The sequence below is a fragment of the Lynx rufus genome, unplaced genomic scaffold (assembly GCF_022079265.1).
Source record: "Lynx rufus isolate CCGP_SWC_20201006 ecotype Redwood Valley unplaced genomic scaffold, mLynRuf1.p SCAF_2, whole genome shotgun sequence".
Lineage (NCBI taxonomy): Eukaryota > Metazoa > Chordata > Mammalia > Carnivora > Felidae > Lynx > Lynx rufus.
In genome coordinates this window covers 67,541,684-67,565,828 of record NW_025814834.1, presented here as the reverse complement: position 1 = coordinate 67,565,828, position 24,145 = coordinate 67,541,684, and the positions used below count along the sequence as shown (strand labels likewise).

General features: G+C 35.1%; 1 protein-coding gene across 9 annotated transcripts in view; it reads right to left on the bottom strand.

The window, feature by feature from the left end:
* The window catches only part of LOC124515211 (sodium channel protein type 3 subunit alpha), an 81,837-nt gene extending 59,894 nt beyond the window's left edge, over positions 1-21,943 (bottom strand). For 6 of the 9 annotated variants that reach the window (XM_047083880.1, XM_047083884.1, XM_047083878.1 and 3 more), the window contains exons 1-7: positions 21,680-21,943; positions 16,049-16,167; positions 13,373-13,462; positions 9,041-9,169; positions 8,296-8,387; positions 6,956-7,228; positions 6,685-6,748 (exon numbers count right to left, since the gene is read on the bottom strand). In XM_047083880.1, the coding sequence (XP_046939836.1) occupies positions 6,685-6,748; positions 6,956-7,228; positions 8,296-8,387; positions 9,041-9,169; positions 13,373-13,462; positions 16,049-16,167; positions 21,680-21,943 (1,031 nt within the window). The remainder of the gene's footprint in view (positions 1-6,684; positions 6,749-6,955; positions 7,229-8,295; positions 8,388-9,040; positions 9,170-13,372; positions 13,463-16,048; positions 16,168-21,679) is intronic. The other 3 variants (XM_047083879.1, XM_047083883.1, XM_047083882.1) reach the window with 2 other exon arrangements.
* Between the last annotated feature and the right edge of the window lie 2,202 nt (positions 21,944-24,145).

Genomic DNA, 24,145 nt, shown 5'->3' with positions numbered 1-24,145 from the left:
CCATCTTCTTAAGAGCAGAGTAGGTACATAAATTGTTTGGAATTCTTCTGCATGGGGGATTTGTCTATTACCTCTCATTTATGTATTTATTCAATAATTTCTTTTTTTAATTTCAAGTTTTTATTTAAATTCTAGTTAGTTAACATATAGTATAATATTAGTTTCAGAAGTAGAATTTAGTGATTCATCACTTACATACAACACTCAGTGCTCATCACCAGTGCCCTCCTTAATACCCACCACCCTTTTAACCCATCCTCTGCCCACCTCCCATCAGCAACCCTGTTTGTTCTCTGTAGCTAAGAGTCTGTTTCATGGTTTGTCTCTCTCTTTTTCCTTATATGTTCATCTGTTTCATTTCTTAAATTCCACATATAAGTGAAATTATGTGGTATTTGTCTTTTTCTGACTGACTTATTTTGCTTAGGGTAATATAGTCTAGCTCCATCTATGTTGTCTGACACCAGCCATAGTAACTTCTTACTAAATGCATCTCCAGAGCAAGGGAAATGAGAAAAAAAATGTACTATTGGGACCTCATCAAGATAAAAAGCTTCTGCACAGCAAAGGAAACAATCAACAAAACTGAAAGGCAACCTACGGAATGGGAGAGGGTACTGGCAAATGACATATCTGATAAAGCGTTAGTATCCAAAATCCCTAAGGAACTTTCCAAACTCAACACTCAAAAAACAAATAACCTAGTTAAGAAATGGGCAGAAGACATGAATAGACATTTTTCCAAAAAAGACGTCCAGATGGCTAACAGTCATGAAAAGCTGTTCAACATCGCTCACCATCAGGGAGATACAAATCAGAACTCCAACGAGATATCACCTCACACCTGTTAGAATGGCTAAAATTAACAACACGGGAAACAACAGGTGTTGGTGAGGAAGCAGAGAAAGAACCCTCTTACACTGTTGATGGGAATGCAAACTGGTGCAGCCACTGTGGAAAACAGTGTGGAAGTTACTCAAAAAGTTAAAAAAGAACTCTCCTATAATCCAGCAATTGCACTACTACGTATTTACCCAAAGGATATAAAAATACTGATTCAAAGAGGCACATGCACCTCAATGTTTATAGCAGCATTATCAACAATAGCCAAATTATATAAGAAGCCCAGTGTCCACTGACTGATGAATGGGTATTCAATCACTTGTTTATATGAGTATTTACTTATAATACTAATTTTCACTTTGAATTCTAATTTGTTTTATATAATTTGTTGCTTAAATTGTTCCAGTTTTGGTCATTGAAAGCTTTTTCATTGACTTCATTGACTACTTCTCTTTGATTTAACCTCATAATTCTGTGTGTCTTGTTTTTGTCTTTTTTAGCACTTTCTAACTTTGTGGCACTGCAAGATGCCACAGACTCATATTTCCTGCTCTAGCATTGGCCATTTGTCCAAGAAGACCTTGTCTTTGATTGGAGAACGGTACTAGAAACCAGGGCAAACATTTCATGCTCATGGATTGGAAGAACAACTGATGTTAAAATGTCCATACTACCCAAAGCAATCTACACATTCAAAATGTGTAGATTCTCAAAATAACACCAGCATTCTTCATAGAGCTAGAACAAACAATCCCTAAAATTTGTTTGGAACCAGAAAAGACCCCAAATAGACAACGTAATGTTAAAAAGAAAGCCAAAGCTGGAAGCATCACAATTCCAGACCTTAAGTTGTATTACAAAGCTGTAATTATCAAGATAGTAATGGTGCTGGCACAAAAACAGACACAGATGAATGGAACAGAATAGAGAACCCAGAAGTGGATCCACAAATGTATAGCCAACTAATCTTTGAGCAAGAAAGGATTATCGAATGGAAAAAAGACAGCCTCTTCAGAAAATGATGCTGGGAAAACTGGATAAATGACATGCACAAGAATGAAACTGGACCACTATCTTACACCATACACAAAAATAAATTCAAAATGGATGAAAGGCCTAAATGTGACACAGGAAGCCATCAAAATCCTACAGGAGAAAGCAGGAAGCAACCTCTTTGATCTTGGTTGCAGCAACTTCTTACTAGACATGTCTCTGGAGGCAAAGGAAATAAAAGCAAAAATGAACTATTGGGACCTCATCAAAATAAAAAACTTCCACACAGCAAAGGAAACAATCAACAAAACTAAAAGGCAACCAACAGAATGTGAGAAGATACTTGCAAATGACATATCTGATAAAGGGCTAGTATCTAAAATCTATAAAGAACTTACCAAACTCAACACACCAAAAACAAATAATCCAGTGAAGAAATGGGCAGAAGACATGAATTTATATTTTTCCAAAGAAGACATCCAGATGGCCAACAGACACATGAAAAGATGTTTAACATCACTCATCATCAGGGAAACACAAATCAAAACCACAGTGAGATACCATCTCACACCTGTCAGAATAGCTAAAGTTACCAACTCAGGCAACAACAGATGTTGGCGAGGATGTGGAGAAAGGGAAGCCCTTTCACACTGCTGGTGGGGAAGCAAACTGGTACAGCAACTCTGGAAAACAGTATGGAGGTTCCTCAAAAAAATTAAAAATAGAACTACCCTAAAATACAGCAATTGCACTACTAGGTATTTATCCAAAGGATACAGAACTGCTGATTGGAAGGGGCACACGCACCCCAATGTTGATAGCAGTACTATCAACAATAGCCAAATTATGGAAAGAGCCCAAATGTCCATCGACTGACGAATGGATAAAGATGTGGTACATATACACAATGAAATACTCAGCAATCAAAAAGAATGAAATCTTGGGCGCCTGGGTGGCGCAGTCGGTTAAGCGTCCGACTTCAGCCAGGTCACGATCTCGCGGTCCGTGAGTTCGAGCCCCGCGTCAGGCTCTGGGCTGATGGCTCAGAGCCTGGAGCCTGTTTCTGATTCTGTGTCTCCCTCTCTCTCTGTCCCTCCCCCGTTCATGCTCTGTCTCTCTCTGTCCCAAAAATAAATAAACGTTGAAAAAAAAAATTAAAAAAAAAAAAAAAGAATGAAATCTTGCCATTTGCAAAAATGTGGGTGGAACTAGAGGGTATAATGCTAAGCAAAATAAGTCAGCCAGAGAAAGACAAATATATATGATTTCACTGATGTGGAATTTAAGAAACACAACAGATGAACATAGAGGAAAGGAAGGAAAAATAAGATAAAAACAGGTAGGGAGGCAAACCATAAGAGACTCTTAAATACAGAGAACAAACTAGGGATTGCTAGATGGGAGGTAGATGGGGGGATGGACTAAATGGATGATGGGCATTGAGGAAGACACTTGTTGGGATGAGCACTGGGTGTTATATGTAAGTGGTGAATCACTGGGTTCTACTCCTGAAACCAATGCTACACTATATGGTAACTAACTTGAATTTAAATAAATGGAAAGATAAAAAAAAATGGCTGCTTCCATCATCCGCTATCTATATGCTTAGCTGTTCAATACCAGTACACATGCAAAGTTGTTTCAGGACTGTTAATCCATACTAACATGGGAAACAACTTTATTAACTAGAGTACAGGGTTTTTGCCTTTGTCTTACAGACTCCACTCATTTCCAAAGTTGCTTAGATAGGTACTTATTCTCCCACTCCTTCCTTGAGTTTTTTTTTTATACATTTTAAATATATTTATATCCCTTTGTCACATTCTGTATTTCAACCGGAGATACCCAAACTGACAAATTATTTTTTTAATTTGCATAGAGTGTTAACTCATTGTACTGTAAAGTTCTGTGGGTTTTGACAGATGCTTGTGTTCATCATTACAGAATCATGAAGAAATTTCTCCACCCTAAAAAATTCTGCGTGTATCACCCAGTCAACCCACCCCAAACCTTTGAAAATCTGATTTTTTAAATCATTTCTATTGTGATCTTTTCCATAATGTCATGTAATTGGAATTAGACGAATATAGCTTTGTTTATATGGCTTTTTTCATGTATTAATATGTATTTAAGGTTCTCAATGTCTTTTTGTGGCTTGATAGCTCATTTTCTTTTTTATCACTGAGTAATATTTCACTGGATGAATACAGCACAGTTATCCATTCACCTGTTAAAGGACATCTTGATTGCTTCCAGTTTTTTGGGTTTTTTTTAAGTTTATTTATTTTGAGAGAGAGAGAGAGAGAGAGAGAGAGAGAGAGAGCGAGCATGTGTGCATGTGTATGAGCAGGGCAGGGGCAGAAAAAGAGGGCGAGAGAGAATCCCAAGCAAGCTCCATGCAGCTTGGAACCTGATATGGAGATCAATGTCATGAACTGTGAGATCATGACCTGAGCTGAAATCAAAAGTTGGATGCTTAACCACTAAACCACCAAGGCTTCCCAGTTTCTTGTGATTATGAATACAACTGTTATAAATATTCACATGAATGTTTTTGTGTAGACATAAATTTCAATTTAATTGGCTAAATATCTAGTAGGGCAATTGCTGGATCATATGGTTAGACTGTGTTTATTTTGTAAGAAACTGCCAGATTGTCTTGCAAAGTGGCTGTACTGTTTTGCATTCCCACCAGCGATGAATGAGAATTCTTATTGTTCTGCATCCATCTTGTTGTTCTGCAATTTGTATTGCCAGGTTTTTTTTGGATTTTTAACCATTCTAATAGGTATATAATATATAGTAGTAACTCATTTTTGTTTTAATTTTCAATTCCCCAATGACAAATGTTGTTTAGCATCTTTATATATCCTTATTAGACTTCTGTATATATTCTTTTATAGGGTGTCCAGATTTTTGCCTGCTTTTAAATTGAGTTATTTGGGTTTTTTCTGTTGTTGTTGAGTTTTAAGAGTACTTTCTTTGTATATTTTGGATATGAGTCTTTTTTTCAGATACATGTTTTGCAAATATTTTCTTCCAATTATAGCTTGTTTTTTCATTCCCTTTATAGTGTCTCTGCAGAGCAGAAAATTTTAATTCTAATTAAGTCCAAATTAATCAATTTGTTCTTTCATGGATTCTGTTATTGGTGTTTAAAACTTATCACTAAATCTGAAGTCATGTAGATTTTATTCTATGCTTTCTTGTATACATTTTATGGTTTTGTATTTTACATTTAGGTCTATAATTGATTTTGATTTAGTTCTTGGGTAGGGTGTGAGATCTACACCTGGGTTCATTTCTTTGCATTTGGATTTCCAATTGTTCCAGCACCATTTGTCAAAAAAAACTTTCCTATCTCCATTGCACTGCATTTCCCTCTTTGTCAAAAATTAGTTGACTACATTTGTGTAGGTCTATTTTTGTGTTTTGGGGGGCAGGGTGCTGTCTCTTTTCTGTTTCAGTGATCTATATATGTATTCTTTCCCAGGTACCATAGTGTCTTGATTACTGTAGCCTTATAGGAAGTCTTGAAATTAGGTAGATTTCTTCAGAATTTTATTTGACAATTAACAATAGTGGCCATCAATTTTACCATATAAATCACCTAATGCATACTAACTACCCAATAAAGAGAAATGATAATTATGGCTTAATAGGGATAAAGTATGTATCATCCAACCTTCTCTAAAGTTTTAGCTAGGCTTTTATATTAACAACAATAATAATATATAAAATAATAATACCTAAAATGCACTAAATGCTCATGATAGACCAGGTGCTAATCCAAGTGCTTTATGTGTACTACTTAATTAATCACCATAACAACCCTAAGAGACAATATTACTTTCCACATTTTAAAAATAAATAAACTCAGATACAGAGAGCTTAGAATATTTTTCCAAAGTCAGGGTTTATAAATATCAGAATTAGGGTTTGATTCCAAGTATATGTAAACTCTAGAATTCATGCTGTTATTTACTACATTCTCCTAAAAAAAGGTTAGGAAAAACATCAGGAAAACAATTCTCCCCCTGTCAACACCATCTCTGGGACTGACACACTTTTTCAATAATGCGCTTAGATATTTATGGCCATACAAGTTTCCCATTTTCTGGGATGACTCAAAATATGTTCTGTGTAAGTTTTGTGGCTTAAGAGTCACTTAATGTTGCTGTCCTTCACTTCTAAAAAAAATTATACCCTGACCTAAAATCACTTTTTAATCCTCTTGGGAAAATATGTTAAGTATGAGAGACCAGCAGGATGACTAAGATATTAAAGTGCCCCTTATTGTAGAATGTGACCAAAAGAACTGTAAGGTATACAAATTCAAACTTGTACATGGCTTTGACATATATCTGTCCCTTGGCTTTTTTGCACATGCTACTTCAAGAACAACCAACTCTCTCAAAAGCAATTTGCCAAATGAGCTTTTGCCCTGAAGATCATGTTATATTCTGGATCTTTTCCAGCCACAGCAAAGCTCATCACATCAACACATACCCATTATCAATCAAAATGTGCCCATATTGTGTTTTCTTTCCTGTATTTATTAAACAGCTCTGATGGGCTTACAGAAAAAAAAGACTATGGGTCTTCACACTTTGGGGTAATAATCAGGTACATCTTAACTATGGAATTCTAGGAAAAAAGGTCTTCACCCAGAGGGGTGATTTTAATGGCTGTGAATTTAGAATTAATAGCAATCCAGTAACATAGAGAAGGTACTTCCTAGGTAGGTAGCGCTACTCTTTACAATCTACATGTAAGAATACCCTTGTATTTTTTTTCCTATCTGCTTTTTCTCAAAGTGTTCTACATTTTTTATATGATGTTTCTTACCCTGCATCTGAGCCATTTCCACAGAGTAAAGGGTCCTTTTGTCCATCCAAAACATAAAAGTGACCTGTTAATATAAAGAAGAATTAGCTAATTCATTTCATATCAATCCTACTGACATTAGGAATAAATTAGAGTTTGACTATCAGTTATTTTCAAAGTGGACACAATAAAGTATATTTACAAAGATGGCTTCAACCCCACAGCCTCAACTATTTATAGTTGAAAAATCATTCAGCAACACTCAGGTTAACAATGTAGCAATATTTCTTACTGTCATCTTCAATATAATCCTTCCAGTTAAATGTACTCATTGTTACATTAACAAATATTCCATTTGAATCCATTGTGCCATTAAAGTAGGATGTGGTGTTGGTTTCAAAAGCAGAATCGCTTGGGGGCCATTGCAAGCATTTATTCCGCAGGTTGCCCATGAACAGCTGCAGACCAATTAGAGCAAACACGCTCAGACAGAACACAGTCAAGATCATGACGTCAGAAAGCTTCTTCACGGACTGGATTAAGGCCCCCACAATGGTCTTTAAACCTGAGGAGAGACAACAATAGGTCATCCAAGGAATAGTTTCATAAGCCACAATGTGTATCTTCTTAGTCACACACATTCTCATTTCCCATAAACTGTTGCTTGGCTGTTTAGACACCAGAGCTTAATGGATAGCCAGATGATTTGGGAAATGGATGAAAAGCAGGTTTTATTTATGAATAGTATGCTTTCTGGGGATTTTAAAATGAAAGTGTAAATATCTAGGCAAGAAGCTTTCTTTTTTTTTTCTTTTTTTGCTTATTCATTTATTTTTGAGAGAGAGAGTGTGTGAGCAGGGGAGGGACAGAGAGGGAGAGACAAACACACACGGAATCTGAAGCAGGCTCTGAGCTGTCAGCACAGAGCCCAATGTGAGGCTCAAACCCACAAACCGTGAGGTCATGTCCTGGGCCGAAGTTGGATGCTTAATTGACTGAGGCACCCAGGCACCCCTAGGCAGGAAGCTTTCTTGCCTGTGGTTTTACATGTTGCCATGAGCACCTAAAGATGAACTTGTAGTTACTTTTCATTTCAGATTTTGTGTTTCATGAGGCTGTCTCCCTCCAACCCATTCTTTATACCAGCCTCCATGTAGCTATAATCAGAGGAGAAAAGAATTGAAAATACTAACAATCCCATGCCAGGTACATGCTGTTCAATAATAATCTTTTCTCCTTTATAAAAGGAGATCTATTTTCAGAATAGACCTGCAGTGAATGGTTAAACCCAAATCAATTACTAAAGGCATGCTAGCAAAGCTTTTTCCAGATTGTACAAGAGAAAACTTTACATCATAAATGCAAAAAGGAAGAGACAGAGAGTGCACACATGTACTAGGGCAGACTAGTACTTTTATAGACACTCATGCAATTCTCCGTTAAACTCAGCTGACTTTATAAACAAGTATGTAATTTCTAAAATTTTAGGAACTGAACTGCATGGAAACATCATTTGGCATTCTTGAAGTTGACAAACAAGAATAATAAACAAGTCTAATGTCATAAGTGTGGTTTCAACCTGAATATTACAGTGTATTTAAAGTCCACCCCAGTGTTTAACCTAGCTCTCACCTGGAATGACTGAAATTGTTTTCAGGGCTCGAAGAACTCTGAATGTTCTCAGTGCTGAGACATTGCCCAGGTCCACGAACTCTGTCACATATCTGTAATAGGGAGTTCACACACAACACAATAATACACAAGAAAAGTTGGAGGTAAAAGGAGCCTATCGTCTTACACCAGTTTCTTCTTACCTGGAATTACAGAAATAGTTTTCAGAGCTTTCAAGACTCTGAAAGTTTGAAGGGCTGAAACATTGCCTAGGCTTACAAATTCTGTTACATACCTGTAGAATTAAATCAGAGTTACTGATAATTTTGGCAAAGTTTATTCCAAATAAAGAATGAAAGCTGGGTTTGGCATATAGAGAGCCTCTTGACTTTAACAAATGGAATTGCTACAGAACTCAGAGTGCCTCAGCGGTAGGCTGCTTTATTTCAATGTAATTTTCACTAATATGAACAAGTTTGTTTATAAAAGCAATCAAAATACAGTTGAAGGTGTTAGAGTCAATGAATAACTTCATTTTGATGATGTGGAAGACTCTATGACATGAAAGTAATTCTGTTTATTTGCTCATTTACCAGATATATTTACCTTGCAATATGTATTCTAATGTGTATTCTCAAAACATATGAGGCATATAGTTAATTTGGCTAATAAGAACACTCTACAATTAAAATATGTCACAACAATCTGGTTGATGCTACAACTATTTTCATTCCTTCGAGTTTAACAACTTTTCAAAGATACTCACGCCATCACGATGACACTGAAATCCAGCCAGTTCCATGGATCACGAAGGAATGTAAAATCTTCTAAGCAAAACCCTCTTGCCAAGATTTTTATAAGCGACTCAAAGGTGTAGATTCCAGTGAATGTGTACCTAGGAAAAGCATCCAAACAAAAATTAACAATTTCATTTGAGCTGTAAATATACATATTTTCAACATGGCAAATCTTATCCTTTTGTGGTTTTTAATTTGCTAAAATCTTGTTTCTTATTTCCACTTACAAAGACTTGACTAGTTTAATTAATCTTACAAGCCTGAGTGAAGGGTTAAACTGAAGAGATAATATCTTCTCCCAAAGAATCTGATCTTGTTTAACTATTTAGATTTTTAGAATAATAGTTTCATGTGTTTTATGCATAACGATCCAGCTTGGCCCTCTAGAGCAACGCTGTTTGACTAAAATATCATACAAGCTACATATGTTGTTTGGAAATTTTTAGTAGCCAAATAAAAAAGTGAGAAAAAACAAGTGAATTTAATTTTCATATTATATTTTATTTCAACCAATATATCTGAAACACTATTATTCTAATATTTAAGACTAGACAAATTTCAGGTTTCACATGTGGCTAGTGTTTCCCTCATTAGACAATACAGCTCTAGAGGTAAAATTTCTTGGATTTGTTTATTTATAATAAAATATTTCATTCAAATTTATTAATGAGTAGAATTATTTTTAGGAATATATAACATGTCTAATCTAGAAAATATGCTTCCCCTTTTTAAGAGTCAGGCATAGACTTGTAAAACTGTCTCTCTCTCTATGTATATATATGTGTGTGTGTATATATATATATATATATATATACACATATATATGTATGTATATATATGTGTGTGTATATATATATATATATAAGAAAATTTTCAATTTATTAGTATCTTATGTATGTGCATTTACACAATTACCAAAATTCACAGATAAACAAAATTTCTGATTCTAACCTTGCATCAGCTACTATTTCTATACAATTGGGACAAATCATTTAAATATGCTTAAATTCAAATTTCAGCCTCCAAAATGGTGAAAGATTTTCCATTTACTGTTTGATACAGTGCATTTTTAGCTCTCTCTCCTTTGAGTGTTGACAATATTAAGTTATTTCTGTTTCTTCCAAAAATAGTTGAGAAAGAATACTTGTTTTTCAATATTGTGTTCTTTTAAAAAAGTACAATTTACGATTACCCTTCAGATTAATTCACCCAAGTCACAAAGATTCAACTTACTTATATTAAAAACAATTATATTTGCCTGCCTATTAGTATTGTATATGTGAATAAATTTAGGGGAGTTATTTTTGCATTGTTTTCTGCAGAAATTTCTCTTAGATAAGGGAACAAAGAAATAAGAGAAAAATGTATACAGAGATCTTCATATCAGGTTTTCCTAAGAATATTCCTCCTCCCTTTTAAAATAATTCAGCTTAGTTTTTGAGGAATAAGTGTAATTGCTATATTTACTTATGAAGTAGCTGACCTTATTAGGAAAAGGTATACTTTACAACGCCACGCTTATATTTACTTGTGTTTTAGTTTGGATCTTTGCACATTACACATAACCACCATGACATTTCTGTTCAAAGATAGCTGCCTTGTAAAAAGCCATCAGAGACAGCTCAATGTGTGCTTTATTTATCACATTAATGGTTAATGTCCTATGGTCTATGCTTAGGCAATTCTAAGTTTTCTGCAGATTTACTAGGGGTAAGATGAAAGTCCCTACTCCTATCCCTGTTTTTTAGAAAAGTAAGAAAATTTGTGACATTTGGAGTATATAGTGAGTGTTGATAGCTATTCAAGGAAGAGAGTCCCAGAGCTTAACATCTGAGATAGAGCTTTGCACAGAACAGGTGTTCAGAAGTACCTCTAAGCAAACTAGATTGAACAGGGAAGTGAGAATCAAGGGTACCTTGATCTTTCTTGGCTCTGCCCCTACTAGACTCTAACCATGCTGTTGATTCTGTCCATGTCACCGAGGTTTTCTCCCATAATTATGACGTCTATAGACCCGCCTCCCTTTCATAACATGACCCTCACTATACAATATGGTTCTCAGCCTATTCTGTGTGTGTCACCGCTTTGTACAGGGACTGCTTATGCTACCAATGTCCTGTTTCTATGTCAGAACTGAGTTATCTTCTTTTGGCTTTGGACTCTGTTAGCTTTATTTGTTGGCTGTAACCACTGATTTTGCTTGTTTTCCTGCCTCTTTACTGTCAAGTGAGTAGGGATAAATGATCAGGAAACTTGTGCAAAGTTTCTCACTGACTGATGAAGTCAAAAACTTTGTGGGGGTAGGACTATTTTCATAATGTATATAGTCATCTCTAAAAAATGACTTTAAAACGAGAGACCTGGGGCACCTGGGTGGCTCAGTTGGTTAAGCGTCTGACTTCGGCCCAGGTCATGATCCCACACTTCGTGGGTTTGAGCCTCGCGTCGGGCTCTGTGCTGACCGGCTCAGAGCCAGGAGCCTGCTTCAGATGCTGTGTCTCTCTCTGTCTCTGCCCCTCCCTCACTCTGTCTCTCAGTCTCCCAAAAATAAATAAACGTTAAAAAAATTAAATAAATAAAATAAAATAAAATAAAATGAGAGACCTGCATAGTCAAGTAATAATATTCAAGTGTCCTCTTTGCCTATCTTTTAATAATGTTTTACAGATAAATGAGATTTACACAGGTTTAAATGCTTCGGTAATTTCTGCTAGGAAAAGTACATACAGAATAGTTTTATATAGGTATGTCCATTTGTTAACCCACAGATGATAAATAACTAAAAATTCTGTTAAATTGCTTGCTCAACATAAGAACTGGATTCTTTCCTAAAATGATTTCTAGGGAGCATTTCCAAGCTACTACCAAGGAGAAAAAAAGTCTTTAATGTGTTAGATCACTGACAAATGATGGCTTAGAATAGTGCATTAAATCCTCAAAGAAGCCTACAGAGGCAGAAATAGAAGTGGCAATGTTTGTCATAATAATTTATCTCCTATTGGGTATTATTTTTAAAAATATGACAACAAAAAGAACATACTAAAAACTTCTTTTCACTAAACCTGATCATTGTATTATACCATACATAAATAGCCTACATACCCTAAACACCTTCTGTTTCACTAATTAATATGTTGCTTTGTCATGAATAATCTCATATGTGACTGATAACTTAGGGAATAATGTTGTTGTTATGATGCAAAAATTGTGTTAGTTAATGCAAAATTTTCCCCATATTGATGTTTTGAATCAATTAGTGCCATCTTTTTCGTCATACTGAAATAGAACATCCTTAGCATTAAAAGAAGACATTAATACTAATGCAGAAAATTGACCTAAGAGCCTTCTTCAGTGCAAGCAGAGGCTAGTTTAACATGCCCCAAAACTATTGTGCTTACACTTTTCCCTTTGTATTAAAATAATGAATCAAATGTTTAATTTGAAGACATGATAGAAATGTCCCCAGGGTCTTCATCTTAAAAGAAAAAGGACAAGACCTGGGGTCTGAGACTGCAAGGAGTTGTTGGCTATGACTTCTGGTACAAACATCTATAGACGTTTAACTAGGCCAGTATTTTTTTTTTATTGGGATTGTTACTGCTTTTATTAGTGTTCTAATTACAAAATCTCATAAGTTTGAATGATCTGCTCTTAATCATGTTTTCCCCTTAAGCCCTATTATTTTTTTTTTTGAGCTCTGATTTTGTAGAGACATTTTGTTTCTTTTATGGAACACATCTATGGTGTTTTAGCACACATGCTGTGTCTAAATAAACTACATATCTGACTGTAAATAAACATCTAAGCTACTTTCCTAAATATAATGATATATAACCATGATACCTAATATAATATATAATGCTAAACACCTAAATTTGTTTTATGAAAATATAGCAATAATAGTAATACACTAGAATACAATAATTTTATTCATATTACTCAGATGGTCATTGTTTTTTATCTAAAATACATAACTATGATACTTTTATGCTAAATGACTGGTTTAGTACAGCTAATTGTACAGCTAAATGATTGGTTTAGTACAGCTAATGTGTACTATTTATAACCTTTCTTAAACAGGTACCGTCATGAATTTGTTGGGAAAAAATACTTACCTTATAGAAGAAAAACTCCCCTAAAGAACTTCCCTTATCTTCTTTCATGTTATGGAAATAACTTTTTCTTAGAAGCTTTTAGCCTGACTCCAAAAAGTGGAAAACTTAAGTCAGACCATAATCATAAGGAGACTGTGAGAGAATTTGATTGTGCATTTCTCATTCCAAGAAGTCATTCCTACTTACTCTACATTCTTCGTCCAGTCTGGAGGGTTACTCAAGGTCATAAATACACAGTTGGTCAAAATAGTGCACATGATAAGCATGCTGAATAAAGTAGATTATAGTTAAGGAATAAATGCTAGTATATTATCACGGCCATTTACAAACGATCAAATACCAAAAAAAAAAAAAATCATCAACAAAGTTACCTGTGAAATTAGTCTTACTTATTTGTTTTAAAGCAATGGCAAAAATAATAGTAATAAAGTATTAAAATAAAATAAGAAGTAAGAAATTGTAAAGCCTGTCATACATCCTGAGTCTACTCCTTTTCATTTTTCTCACAAAACCGAATTTAATAGAGAAATGTATTTGAAGCAATGGGAATTTTACATCCCAAGCAATTATGTGAAATAGAACTGCAATGGGAAATGACTGTTCTTTACTAAGTTCACAGTATAAAAGTATAAAAAGTCTGAGTTTGATTATATCTGAAGTTGTACTTCAGATTGTACTTCAGATATAATTTAAAGTCACCACTAACTGACAAAATGTTAATGGGTACAATATAAAAACCCTAGGAATGTATAGCCCAGTATATTCAACAATGACACTGATTGAGCATTCTACTGTAATTAGGTACTCTTAATTCATTTATTCATCATTTATTCATAATGAATGAGTACTATGAATCCATAGAATGAAAATAATTCAAATGAACCTCAAAAAATTATCAGTCCTGTCTGTCCTGTCTCTAGGTTAATCAGTCTTTTGTCTCTCTTTTAGTTTTTAGAAGGCCATTTTGAATCTGTCTATATAAAATGCCCATTCTTGATTAAAGAGCTAAATGTGAGACAGGAAACCATTAAAATCCTAAAGGAAAACATAGGCAGTAATCTCTTTGACATCCACTGGAGCAGTGTCTTGCAAGATATGCCTCCTGAGGCAAGGCAAACAAAAGCAAAACTAAACTATTGGTACTTGATCAAAATGAAATACTTCTGCATAATGAAGGAAATAATCAACAAAACTAAAAGGCAACCTATGGAATAGATTATATTTGCAAATGACACATTGGATAAAGGGTTAGTATCCAAAATCTATAATGAAATTATCAAACTCAACACTCAAAAAACAAATAATCCAATTAAAAAAATGGGCAGAAGACAAGAATAGACATATTTTCCAAAGAAGACATCCAGATGGCTAACAGACACTTGAAAAGACTCTCAACATCACTCATCATCAGGGAAATACAAATCAAAACCCCAATGAGATATCACCTCACACCGTCAGAATGGCTAAAATTAACAATACAAGAAACCACAGGTGTTGGCAAGGATGTGGAGAAAGGGGAACCCTCTTACACTGTTGGTAAGAATGCAAAGTGGTACAGCCACTCGGAAAACAGTATGGAGGTTCTGCAAAAGAACTCTCCTAGAGTAAGAGTAGAACTACCCTACAATCCAGCAATTGCATTCCTAGGTATTTACCCAAAGGACACAAAAAATATAATGGGAAGGGATACATACACCCCAATGTTTATAGCAGCATTATCTACAATGGCCAAATTGTGGAAAGAGCCCAAATGTTCATCAACTGATGAATGGATATAGAAGTGTGGTGTGTATATATACATAGACATACACATGTACATGTACATGTACATATACATATACACACACATAATGGAATATTTCCCAGTCATAAAAAAGAATGAAATCTTGCTATTTGCAATGATGTGCATGGAACTAGAGAACGTTATGCTAAGTGAAATAAGTCAGCCAGAGAAAGACTACCATATAATTCCACTCATGTGTGGAATTTAAGAAACAAACCAAACTATCATGGGGCTAAAAGAGACAAACCAAGAAACAGACTCTTAACCTACAGAGAAAAACTATTGGTTACCAGAAAGGAGGTGGGTAGGGGAATGGGTTAAACAGGTGATGGGGATTAAGGAGTGCACTTGTGATGAGCACCAGGTGTTGTATGGAAGCACTGAATCACTAAATTGTACACCTGATACTAAAATTACACTGTATGTTAACTAACTGGAATTTAAATAAAAATCAATGCCCATTCTTGAACACAGCCTCTGAATACCTATTTTATCATTACCTGTTTGAGAATACTTTTGAACTCCACAGCTATTTTGTCCTTTTTTGTGTACTTTTTGACTATCATTGTAAGTAGTCTTAAATTCAGTGATATTTAAATATATACTATCAGATATATAGGCACATAGTAGTTTAATAAATATTTAGTGAAGGAGGATGGACAGACCCAGGTGCTGAAGATATAGAACCAATTAGGGCATAAAAGTTTGAACATTGGTAATACAGATAATGTTTCTTTAGCAGTGGTTATGTATTGTCTAACTGAGGTTAATAAAAGTGTGAAGTAGCTTTGCTGTTACTCCTTCTACACAGTGCGTTTCATTTACACATTTATTATCATCATTCATTTTTTTACTTCTAGAATCATAGTAGTAATTCCATGCTAATCTTTTTATAAATAGCAGAAAATCAATGAGAACAGGTTAAATAACAATGTCACCATTAATCTCAAAATAATTATATATATATAACATATAAAGGAATATATATAAAATATAAATATATAAAATATATTCATATACATATGAATGACATTTTCTTTAAAATCAACCATAGGCATTCAGTCACATGAAAAGGATATGAATGTACCAAAATCTTAATAGCAATTTTCCTAACAGGGTTTAGCGGAGTTAAAATATACAAGGCAGAGGTGGCACTGAATCGGAAAATTGCCTTCCCTTTATTCAATACTATAAAAGTCTGAAAAAGAAAATATGAAAAAAAAAGTCACTAGATTAGACATGTGGTTTATTTGGAGAGTTTACACACGTGAAGAACTTTTTACCTGATTTGTTTGTTCAAACCTGTTTGTTTAAACAAGTTGGTATATCATAACTATAAACACATTAGATGTTTCTCCCCTAAATTAATATATAGCTACAAGTAAACATATGATTTACTATTACCTAATTTGTCTCTAAGGTTTCAACTTGCTGATACAAACTAATGATCCTACACAGAATTTTTTTTTTATCAAGTTGTAACTTTACAGATTCCAACTTTATTTAAAGCTTACCATCTGTCTCCAGCTTTGGTTAACTTTTCAGATTATTCTGTACATATTGCTACCAAAATAATCTTTTATTTTAATTATTTAAAGTCTTGAACTCTAAAGCTTATGAAGCCTTTGTATTTTCCCTGTGGTAGTTGTCCTATTTTAAGATGTTTAAATAGGCTGAATAACCTGGTTTTGCTGATTCTATAGATCTGCTGGTAATACTGAGAAGGGACAGCTGCATAGAGAATTAGGCTTAAAGACATCATTTCAAAGGGCATTCCATAGCTAAAATCCTATGACTTGAAACCTATAATCATCAACTTAGCATTTAAGCTATGCTACCCAGTGATTACCTACCACATCTCTCTAAGATCATTTACTTTTTACCACCAAGGCATCTCTGCTCCAACCAAATCAGTCCACTTGTCAATCCTGCTCACAGCCTGTCAGCTTCTCCTTCTGATTCTGGAAATGAGTGTCATAAAATCCTAGAGGAAGGAGGTACCTGTGAGGTCATCTAATACAAACTCCCCCCATTTGGGGTCCGTAACAAGCCTGTCAGTGAGGCCCCACCCACTATTATTTCAAAGGTTCTTAGTCCTGTCTGCATATTAGAATCTCCGTAGGTGATTTTAAAATTGCCAATATTTGAGTTCTACTCAAAACCAAATGAATCAGAATTTCTAAAGGATGGGCATAGACATGGGATTTTTTTTAAGTTTCCTCGGGCAATTCTAATATGCAGCCAGAGTTGAAAAGCCCTACCCTCAGAAAATGTCCTCAGCTATCAAAGTCACCTCCTTCATCATGTCTTTCCAGATAAATCACTGCCTTCTGATCGCTCCCTAATTGTTTCCCTTTACCAGTAAGTCTTAGTGTATTTATTTGCACACATTGGCATGTTGCTTGTAATTATAGTCAAGTAGCAGTTTACATGTAGGGTTCATTCCACTGAGGACTAGGTTAGAAGTTGTTATAAACTATTGAGCATAAAAAGCCTGTAATCTACTTTTTCTCCATTTTTTTCCACAGTATTTAATAGTGTGGTTTGTACATAAATACTTGTTTTAATTAAATGCAGGCTTACCTTTAAGATGCCATTTACCTTTAAGACATCTATATATCCATTTGCTTAATAATATGTTTTTACTCTTTAAGAGCTGTATCCCATACAATCATGTTCACTGACAACACGGTAGTGTTTGAATAGGTAGAGAGAAATATTTATATTGTGAGTATTAAAGGCAAAGAAAACAATTTCTGTGTACATTGCCCTTTTGTATTCAAGACCATGGAGTCAAGCATTACCTAACCAACCGTTTTCCATGAACTGCAATCTATAAATTTGAACAATTGTATAAGAAGGACAAGGAAACTTCTTTCTAGCATTGAGATCATCCACACAGGACAGTGGACATTGAGAAAACTGCCCTTCAAGCACAAATGCATTAAAGGATTTTCTTAATTTTACAGGATTAGGTTATTTACATTTCAAACAATCTAGATCTATTTAGACATTCAATAACATGTAAAGTTCACCATAATTTAAAGTGCATTTACTTATGCTTTTGTGAAACAATTGCCATGAAAAAATAGTTAACACTTGCAACATTAGGAGGGGAATTTATTTTGAAAATCTCCAAAAACAGAGTGAGAGGAATGAACTGGCCCTTTAAACATGGAATCCTCTGCTCCCCTGAAAGATTAGCCTCTGTGGTACTAACGGGATTAAAAATGACATGCCAAGGGCATCTTCAGTGAATTTACACGTTCTGGAACACAGCAGGCCTTTAGGACACAATTTCAGTTTATTTCTGGGGGAACAACACCTGGTATAAAACCTGAGTTCTGAGAAATGAAGAATAAAATACTACTATCCTATATAGTGAAATAATTACAAGGAAGATGTTTGAAATTTGGGGCTCTGATGTTATTGAGAGATGTAGCTAAACTGAAAATTATTTGAGTGACAGATAATTGGAAGAGGAGTAAATAGTGTCAACTCCAGAATCTGGTCTCCAAGTCATGATAAATAATGATGTGGCTAAAAAACAATTACTGCATATTGCCACTAAGATGATGAAGGTAATAGCTGAAAGCGCGTCAAACCGGTTATTGTTCACTCTGGAATGCTACTTGCTTTTTCAGAGATAAATACGCATCATATAGGTTCACTAAAATTTTTACTGCTTGAGGCAAGAGGAAGCTTTCCATCTCTTAGTAGGACCACTTCAGTCAGAGAATTCAAAAAGTTATACGAGCAGTTTTTAACATTATCTTTCATTTTATCAATAAATGCCATATATAGCTTTGCTTAGTACTTAAGAGCTCTGACTGCTGGGTTCAATCCCAGAATCGACCTCTTATGGAGTATAACTTGGGCAAAGTTACGTAACCTCTCTGGGGTTAACCCATGTGTAACACTTAACACTAACACTTAACCCATGTGTAAAATGAGGCCAATGGTACCTGCCTTGTTGGTTCTTGAATAATAAATGAATTCTGCCACCTAAACACCCAAACAGTGCCTGAAATCCACACCTATTTTGTCTGAGCACATTATTAGCTATCATTATTATCACTGTCACTATTCTTAAGTTATTACCTGGCCAACTTAAATACCATTAAAATGCATTGTGATGTGGCTCATCTGATTATCTGATTAAATTAGGCATGCAAAATATATCATTAATTAATGGCAACAGACTGTTACATAATGCTTTACGATTTTAAAATGTCTTTCACCTGCATTATTCATATAATTAACATAAACTTCATACCATATTCTTAAATTCCAGAACTTCTCCATTAGCTTTTAACATTAGCTTCTTTAATCCTAACAATCACAAACTATCATCTTTTTCAATAGCATCACCTAAGTCTTCATTTTTCTAGATACTTCATAAAGAAAAGCAGTGCACCCACAGTAAAGAGTAAATAGATGTCTCCTGAGATGGGTCATGGCCACCATGAATAAATCAATGTCCAAATCTGGTTCTCAGATAGGGAGGCAGTAAGAACTGACTTTGTTAGCACACAGAGAACAATTCTGTTTCTTGGCAGCAGACTCACATTAACCAAGCTTAAGAGCATGACATACAAAATCAGAATGCAAATCTATTTATTTACAACAAGATTTATTTCTGTCACGTGGCCTGAAATAATTGTAATGGCATAACCAGCATACTCTTTCCTTTCAAGCAGATCTATGGGAAGACAAATTCTAGTAAGAAGGTTCTTTGCTGAGTCAACTTAAGTCAACTTAATCAAATGCAGAATGCTTAATGCCTCCTCTGTTCAGTAGCCCAGTGTAGCCCCTCTGCAATGAAATGGACTTGATTTCAGGAGGAAAATGCTTTCAGATCTGTCTCCCTTGAAAAATGCCAGTGTTTGTCTCTGTTATTTTCCCCATCCTTTAATCTTACCAATTTCCTTCCTTAAGAACACTTCCTTTCTTTAAGTAGCAAATACTTTTAACCATGTCAGAGTAAGCATTCCCCCGTCTCTTGAAGATATCTTTTCAAATATATACTTTGAATCAGTAATTTTAAGGATAATTTTATTATAGTTTCTTGGGGGATGCCTCACTTATCATTGTGTATAATAATACAGTAACTAAATTTCAAATTTTTCTTTAGTGCTTCTGCAGTAAAGTTCTGGAATAAATTACTTTTAAAAACATATGAATCTATATTGAATGCCACCTTTCATGAGACTAATTTCAAAGGGAAAAGAAGGGCCATGCTTAGCTATTTAAATTTGTTTGATGATTTATAGAAAACATTTTAAAACTTGCTACTCAAAGTGTGGCCTATGCATTAGCAGCAAGAATCTCACTCGAGGACTTATTAGAGATGTAGATCTCTAGCCTCCTCTCAGACCTGTGGAGTCAGAATCTATATCTTAACAGGATCCTCAGATAATGTGTATAAACATGCAAGTTTGAGAAACCCTTCTTTAGAGCAATAGGGCTAGCTCCATGATTGGATGGTTAACTGCCAGGCTCTTTAACATCACTGATCTTCTCTGTTTAAATTGTGTACTGCTTAGAGAATGCAATTTCCTTAGCCATTCCTTTTAAAAGGACTGGCTCTAATTAATAAAGGTGTTTAAAACCTTTTTTAATCCACAAACCATCAATTCATGGTGATACCTATTTATCTTTATTTTCTACACATACCTGTTTTTATTCTTATGAATGTGAAATATAAATTGTGGTTATAAAATGCCAAAATACCCAATTACATCATGCAGAATCTATAATCTATTTAAAAATATTTACTATAAACTCTGCAAAGCTGGTTATCTTCAAAAACTAGTTAATTCTGACAGAATTTTGTGGTTATTATAGCTTTAGGAAGGCATAGTCATAACTTGATTTAAATCATATGTAGATAGAGAAAACTTGAGTATTTTGTTTTTGTCTTCTGTTTTTGACATTTTTTTCATGGACTGATGTTTTAACAATAAGTAATTATGACTGTGCTTGTCAATGTATTCTCTTCCTATAGGAGGATGCTAAATAAAAATATTACCCTCTGGGGGTGCTTGTGTGGCTCAGTCGGTTAAGCGTCCAGCTTCAGCTCAGGTCATGGTCTCACCATTTGTGAGTTCAAGCCCCGCATCGGGCTCTGCTCTGACAGCTCAGAGCCTGGAGCCTGCTTCAGATTCTGTGCCTCATTCTCTCTCTGCCCCCACCCCCCACATGTGCTCTGTCTCTCTCTGTCACTCAAAAATAAATAACTGTAAAAAAATTTTTAAAAATACCCTCTAGAGTACAAATCTATTGTGAGGAAACCTCAAGCTAATTAAAAACTAAAAAATAAGAAGTACGTATGCCCACAACTCTTCTTTGGCATGGCTGTTCTTCTGTTCTCTACCATGTGCTTAAGTATGTCAGTAATAACAGATATTTTGCTTTGTTGGCGTCAGTTTTAATTCTGACTATCTCAGTTACTGTGAAATTGTAGAAATCGTTCGCCTCTCATATCTCTTCACTGTAGCCAAATCTTGACTTCATTTCTTGTAAATATTTCTGCTTATACGTTGCCTAAAAGTAAGTGGAAATAAAAAGTATAAAATCTCTAAAGGTAGAAAACTTCTGATGCAGTATGTGTATGAGCCAGGAAAAAGTATATTAAAGTTAAGTGTTTAATTGAAGACTTAACTTTGGAAATATCACTTAACTTTAAAATCAATAAAATCAACACTCGCCTTCTTACTGATATAGTACGGGTCCAGGTCCTCCAGAGGCTCTGACACCATCTCTGGAGGGATGTCTCCATAAATAAACGGAAGGTTCTTTCCAGCTTCCAAGTCACTGTTTGGCTTTGGTTTGTTCTCGTCATCATTGTCTTGTTCTCTCTTGGGCTTTTGGGCTTTCTCTTCTGCAGCACGTTTTTCGATAGCAGCAAGAGATTCTCTAGTAAAAAGGCGGAAGCTTTCAGGCCCCGGGGGTACCAGCAGTGCCTGTGCCATCTTTTCATCCTGCACATTTAATTACGTTTAGCTTCTTGCATAAGAATTGCCTGCAAAAAAAAAAAAATGCATGAGAGGAAAGCCAGTGAATGAGAGGGATTGAGAAAATCAACCAAGATGTCATTTAATGTTTCTTCTAGTAACTTTTTTTGCTAGTATATTAATAAATGACCATTATTTTTGGTGAAAAGCTCTTTTCTTCAGTACGCATGTTGCTCTTTTCTGCATGCTGTTTCAGCATAAACATTTTACAGTGTCCCTTTGAGGATTCTTCTAGTAGCTTTTTAAAAGTATAAACATTAATAGTGCTTTTAGTGCTGCACTACAAATTTTAACCTGGAAGCATCATTATCCAATCTGAGTTTCAATAAGCCAAGTATATAGGTCTGTCAAAGTCGAGTCAGAGACTTTTGAGCCAAAATATAGTATACATTTGGTGAAGAGAATAATGTCATTGATGCTTGTCTGTAAAACTACTTAAGGACCCATCATTTCTTTCCCTGCTCCTTTTATCACATCATACTGATTCCAAATAAAGAAACACAGTAGTATATGCCTGACTTACAAAATCTCAGGATAGGAAAAGAAGTTTTGCCTAATCCAACCACTGTTCTGGTTATCAGCATCATTATCATTGACCATGGGTTCTCCAAAGTTTGACCATCAGCAGCGACAGAGAAATCAAAACTTCTCTCTCAACTGTCACCTTGGATCCTTCTGAAGCATCTTCTGAGGCAAGGCGGAATATATTTCATTTTCTAGTCTGCTGTTATTCAATGATTCCCAGACACTTTTCGTATTCTTTCTGAATCTTCCATTTGATGTAGTACTTGGAAGCATGGACTATGGAGCTAGACTCTCTCTGTTCTTAACCCTGGCTCTGCCATTTATGAGCCACATGACTTTGCAAAATGTAAGCCCTCAGTTCTTCAGTCTCCACTTATAAAATGGGGAAGCTACGAGAAATGACCTCCCAGATTATGGTAACGAGTAAATGAATTAATTTACATTAACTGTCTAGACTGTTCTGGAATTAGTCAGCGCTGTGTTGGTGTCAACCATCATAATCTAATTATCTTTCATTCCTTGTAGCTGTGTCCTCTGTTGTGGTTTCAAGCATCCTCACACTTCCAGGCATTTCGCTTAAGTGAGGTCCTGATTTGGTGGAACCACAACTGACCACAGAGCTCCAAGAGTGGACCAGGAAGTACAGGGCCATATTCACATGCCATGCAACTGGCTGGGATTAGAAAGGAGAAGAAAGCAGACATGTGGAGTGACCCTGATCAATTTTCCAGGGAAGGTAAAAAAAATTCTGCTAGAAGTGTGACAGAACGGTCAAAAATACTAGAAATCAGCTACATATATTTTGAAACATAAGTTAATAGCTATTTTATTTTGCATCATGTCAAAAATCACATTTAAAAAACCTAGAAAATAGAAACAATAAACAAATTTCAATGAGCACATCAGTCATCTTGTAAAACAATCTACAACCATGGCATTGGGGTAATCATCAGAGTCGTCTGACATTTTTTCTAGCCCAACCACCTACCCCATTTCTGCCCCTGCATTTATTCTAGTCTCCATAGTCATTTATCCCTAAATGGCCTTCTAATTCTTAGCTGTTTGTGGCATATATATACTGAGCTTACAGACAATAAGAAACTCTAGATCTTATAGTAACATAAGAAAAATGATATAGATTAAAAATGACTATAGATTATTACATATGGTTTTTTGGGGTTTATATCTGAATTCCTAGTGTCCTGGTCTGTTCTAATGAGTTAAGTATTTTAATAGCTTTTTCTTTTCTTTTTTTTTTAATGTTTATTTATTTTTGAGAGAGAGAGAGAGAGAGAGAGGGAGACACAGAATCCGAAGGAGGCTCCAGGCTCTGAGCTATTAGCACAGAGCACAACGCAAGGCTTGAACCCACAGACCGTGAGATCATGGCCTGAGCCGAAGTCGGACACTCAGGCACCCCAATAGCTGTGTCCTTTCATTTAACTAGTATTTATAATATGACATTGTTATATTTTCTTCTACTATGAAGGTATATTCTAAGTAAGTTAAAAAAAATATCAGATGTCAAAAGCTGTGCCATTTTCCCTACTAGTTCTGAAAAAGAATTTCTGGTTTGTGGTGGGACTGGGCTTTTTTGTTTTGTTTTGTTTGCCATCAAGTAGCATATGAATTAGA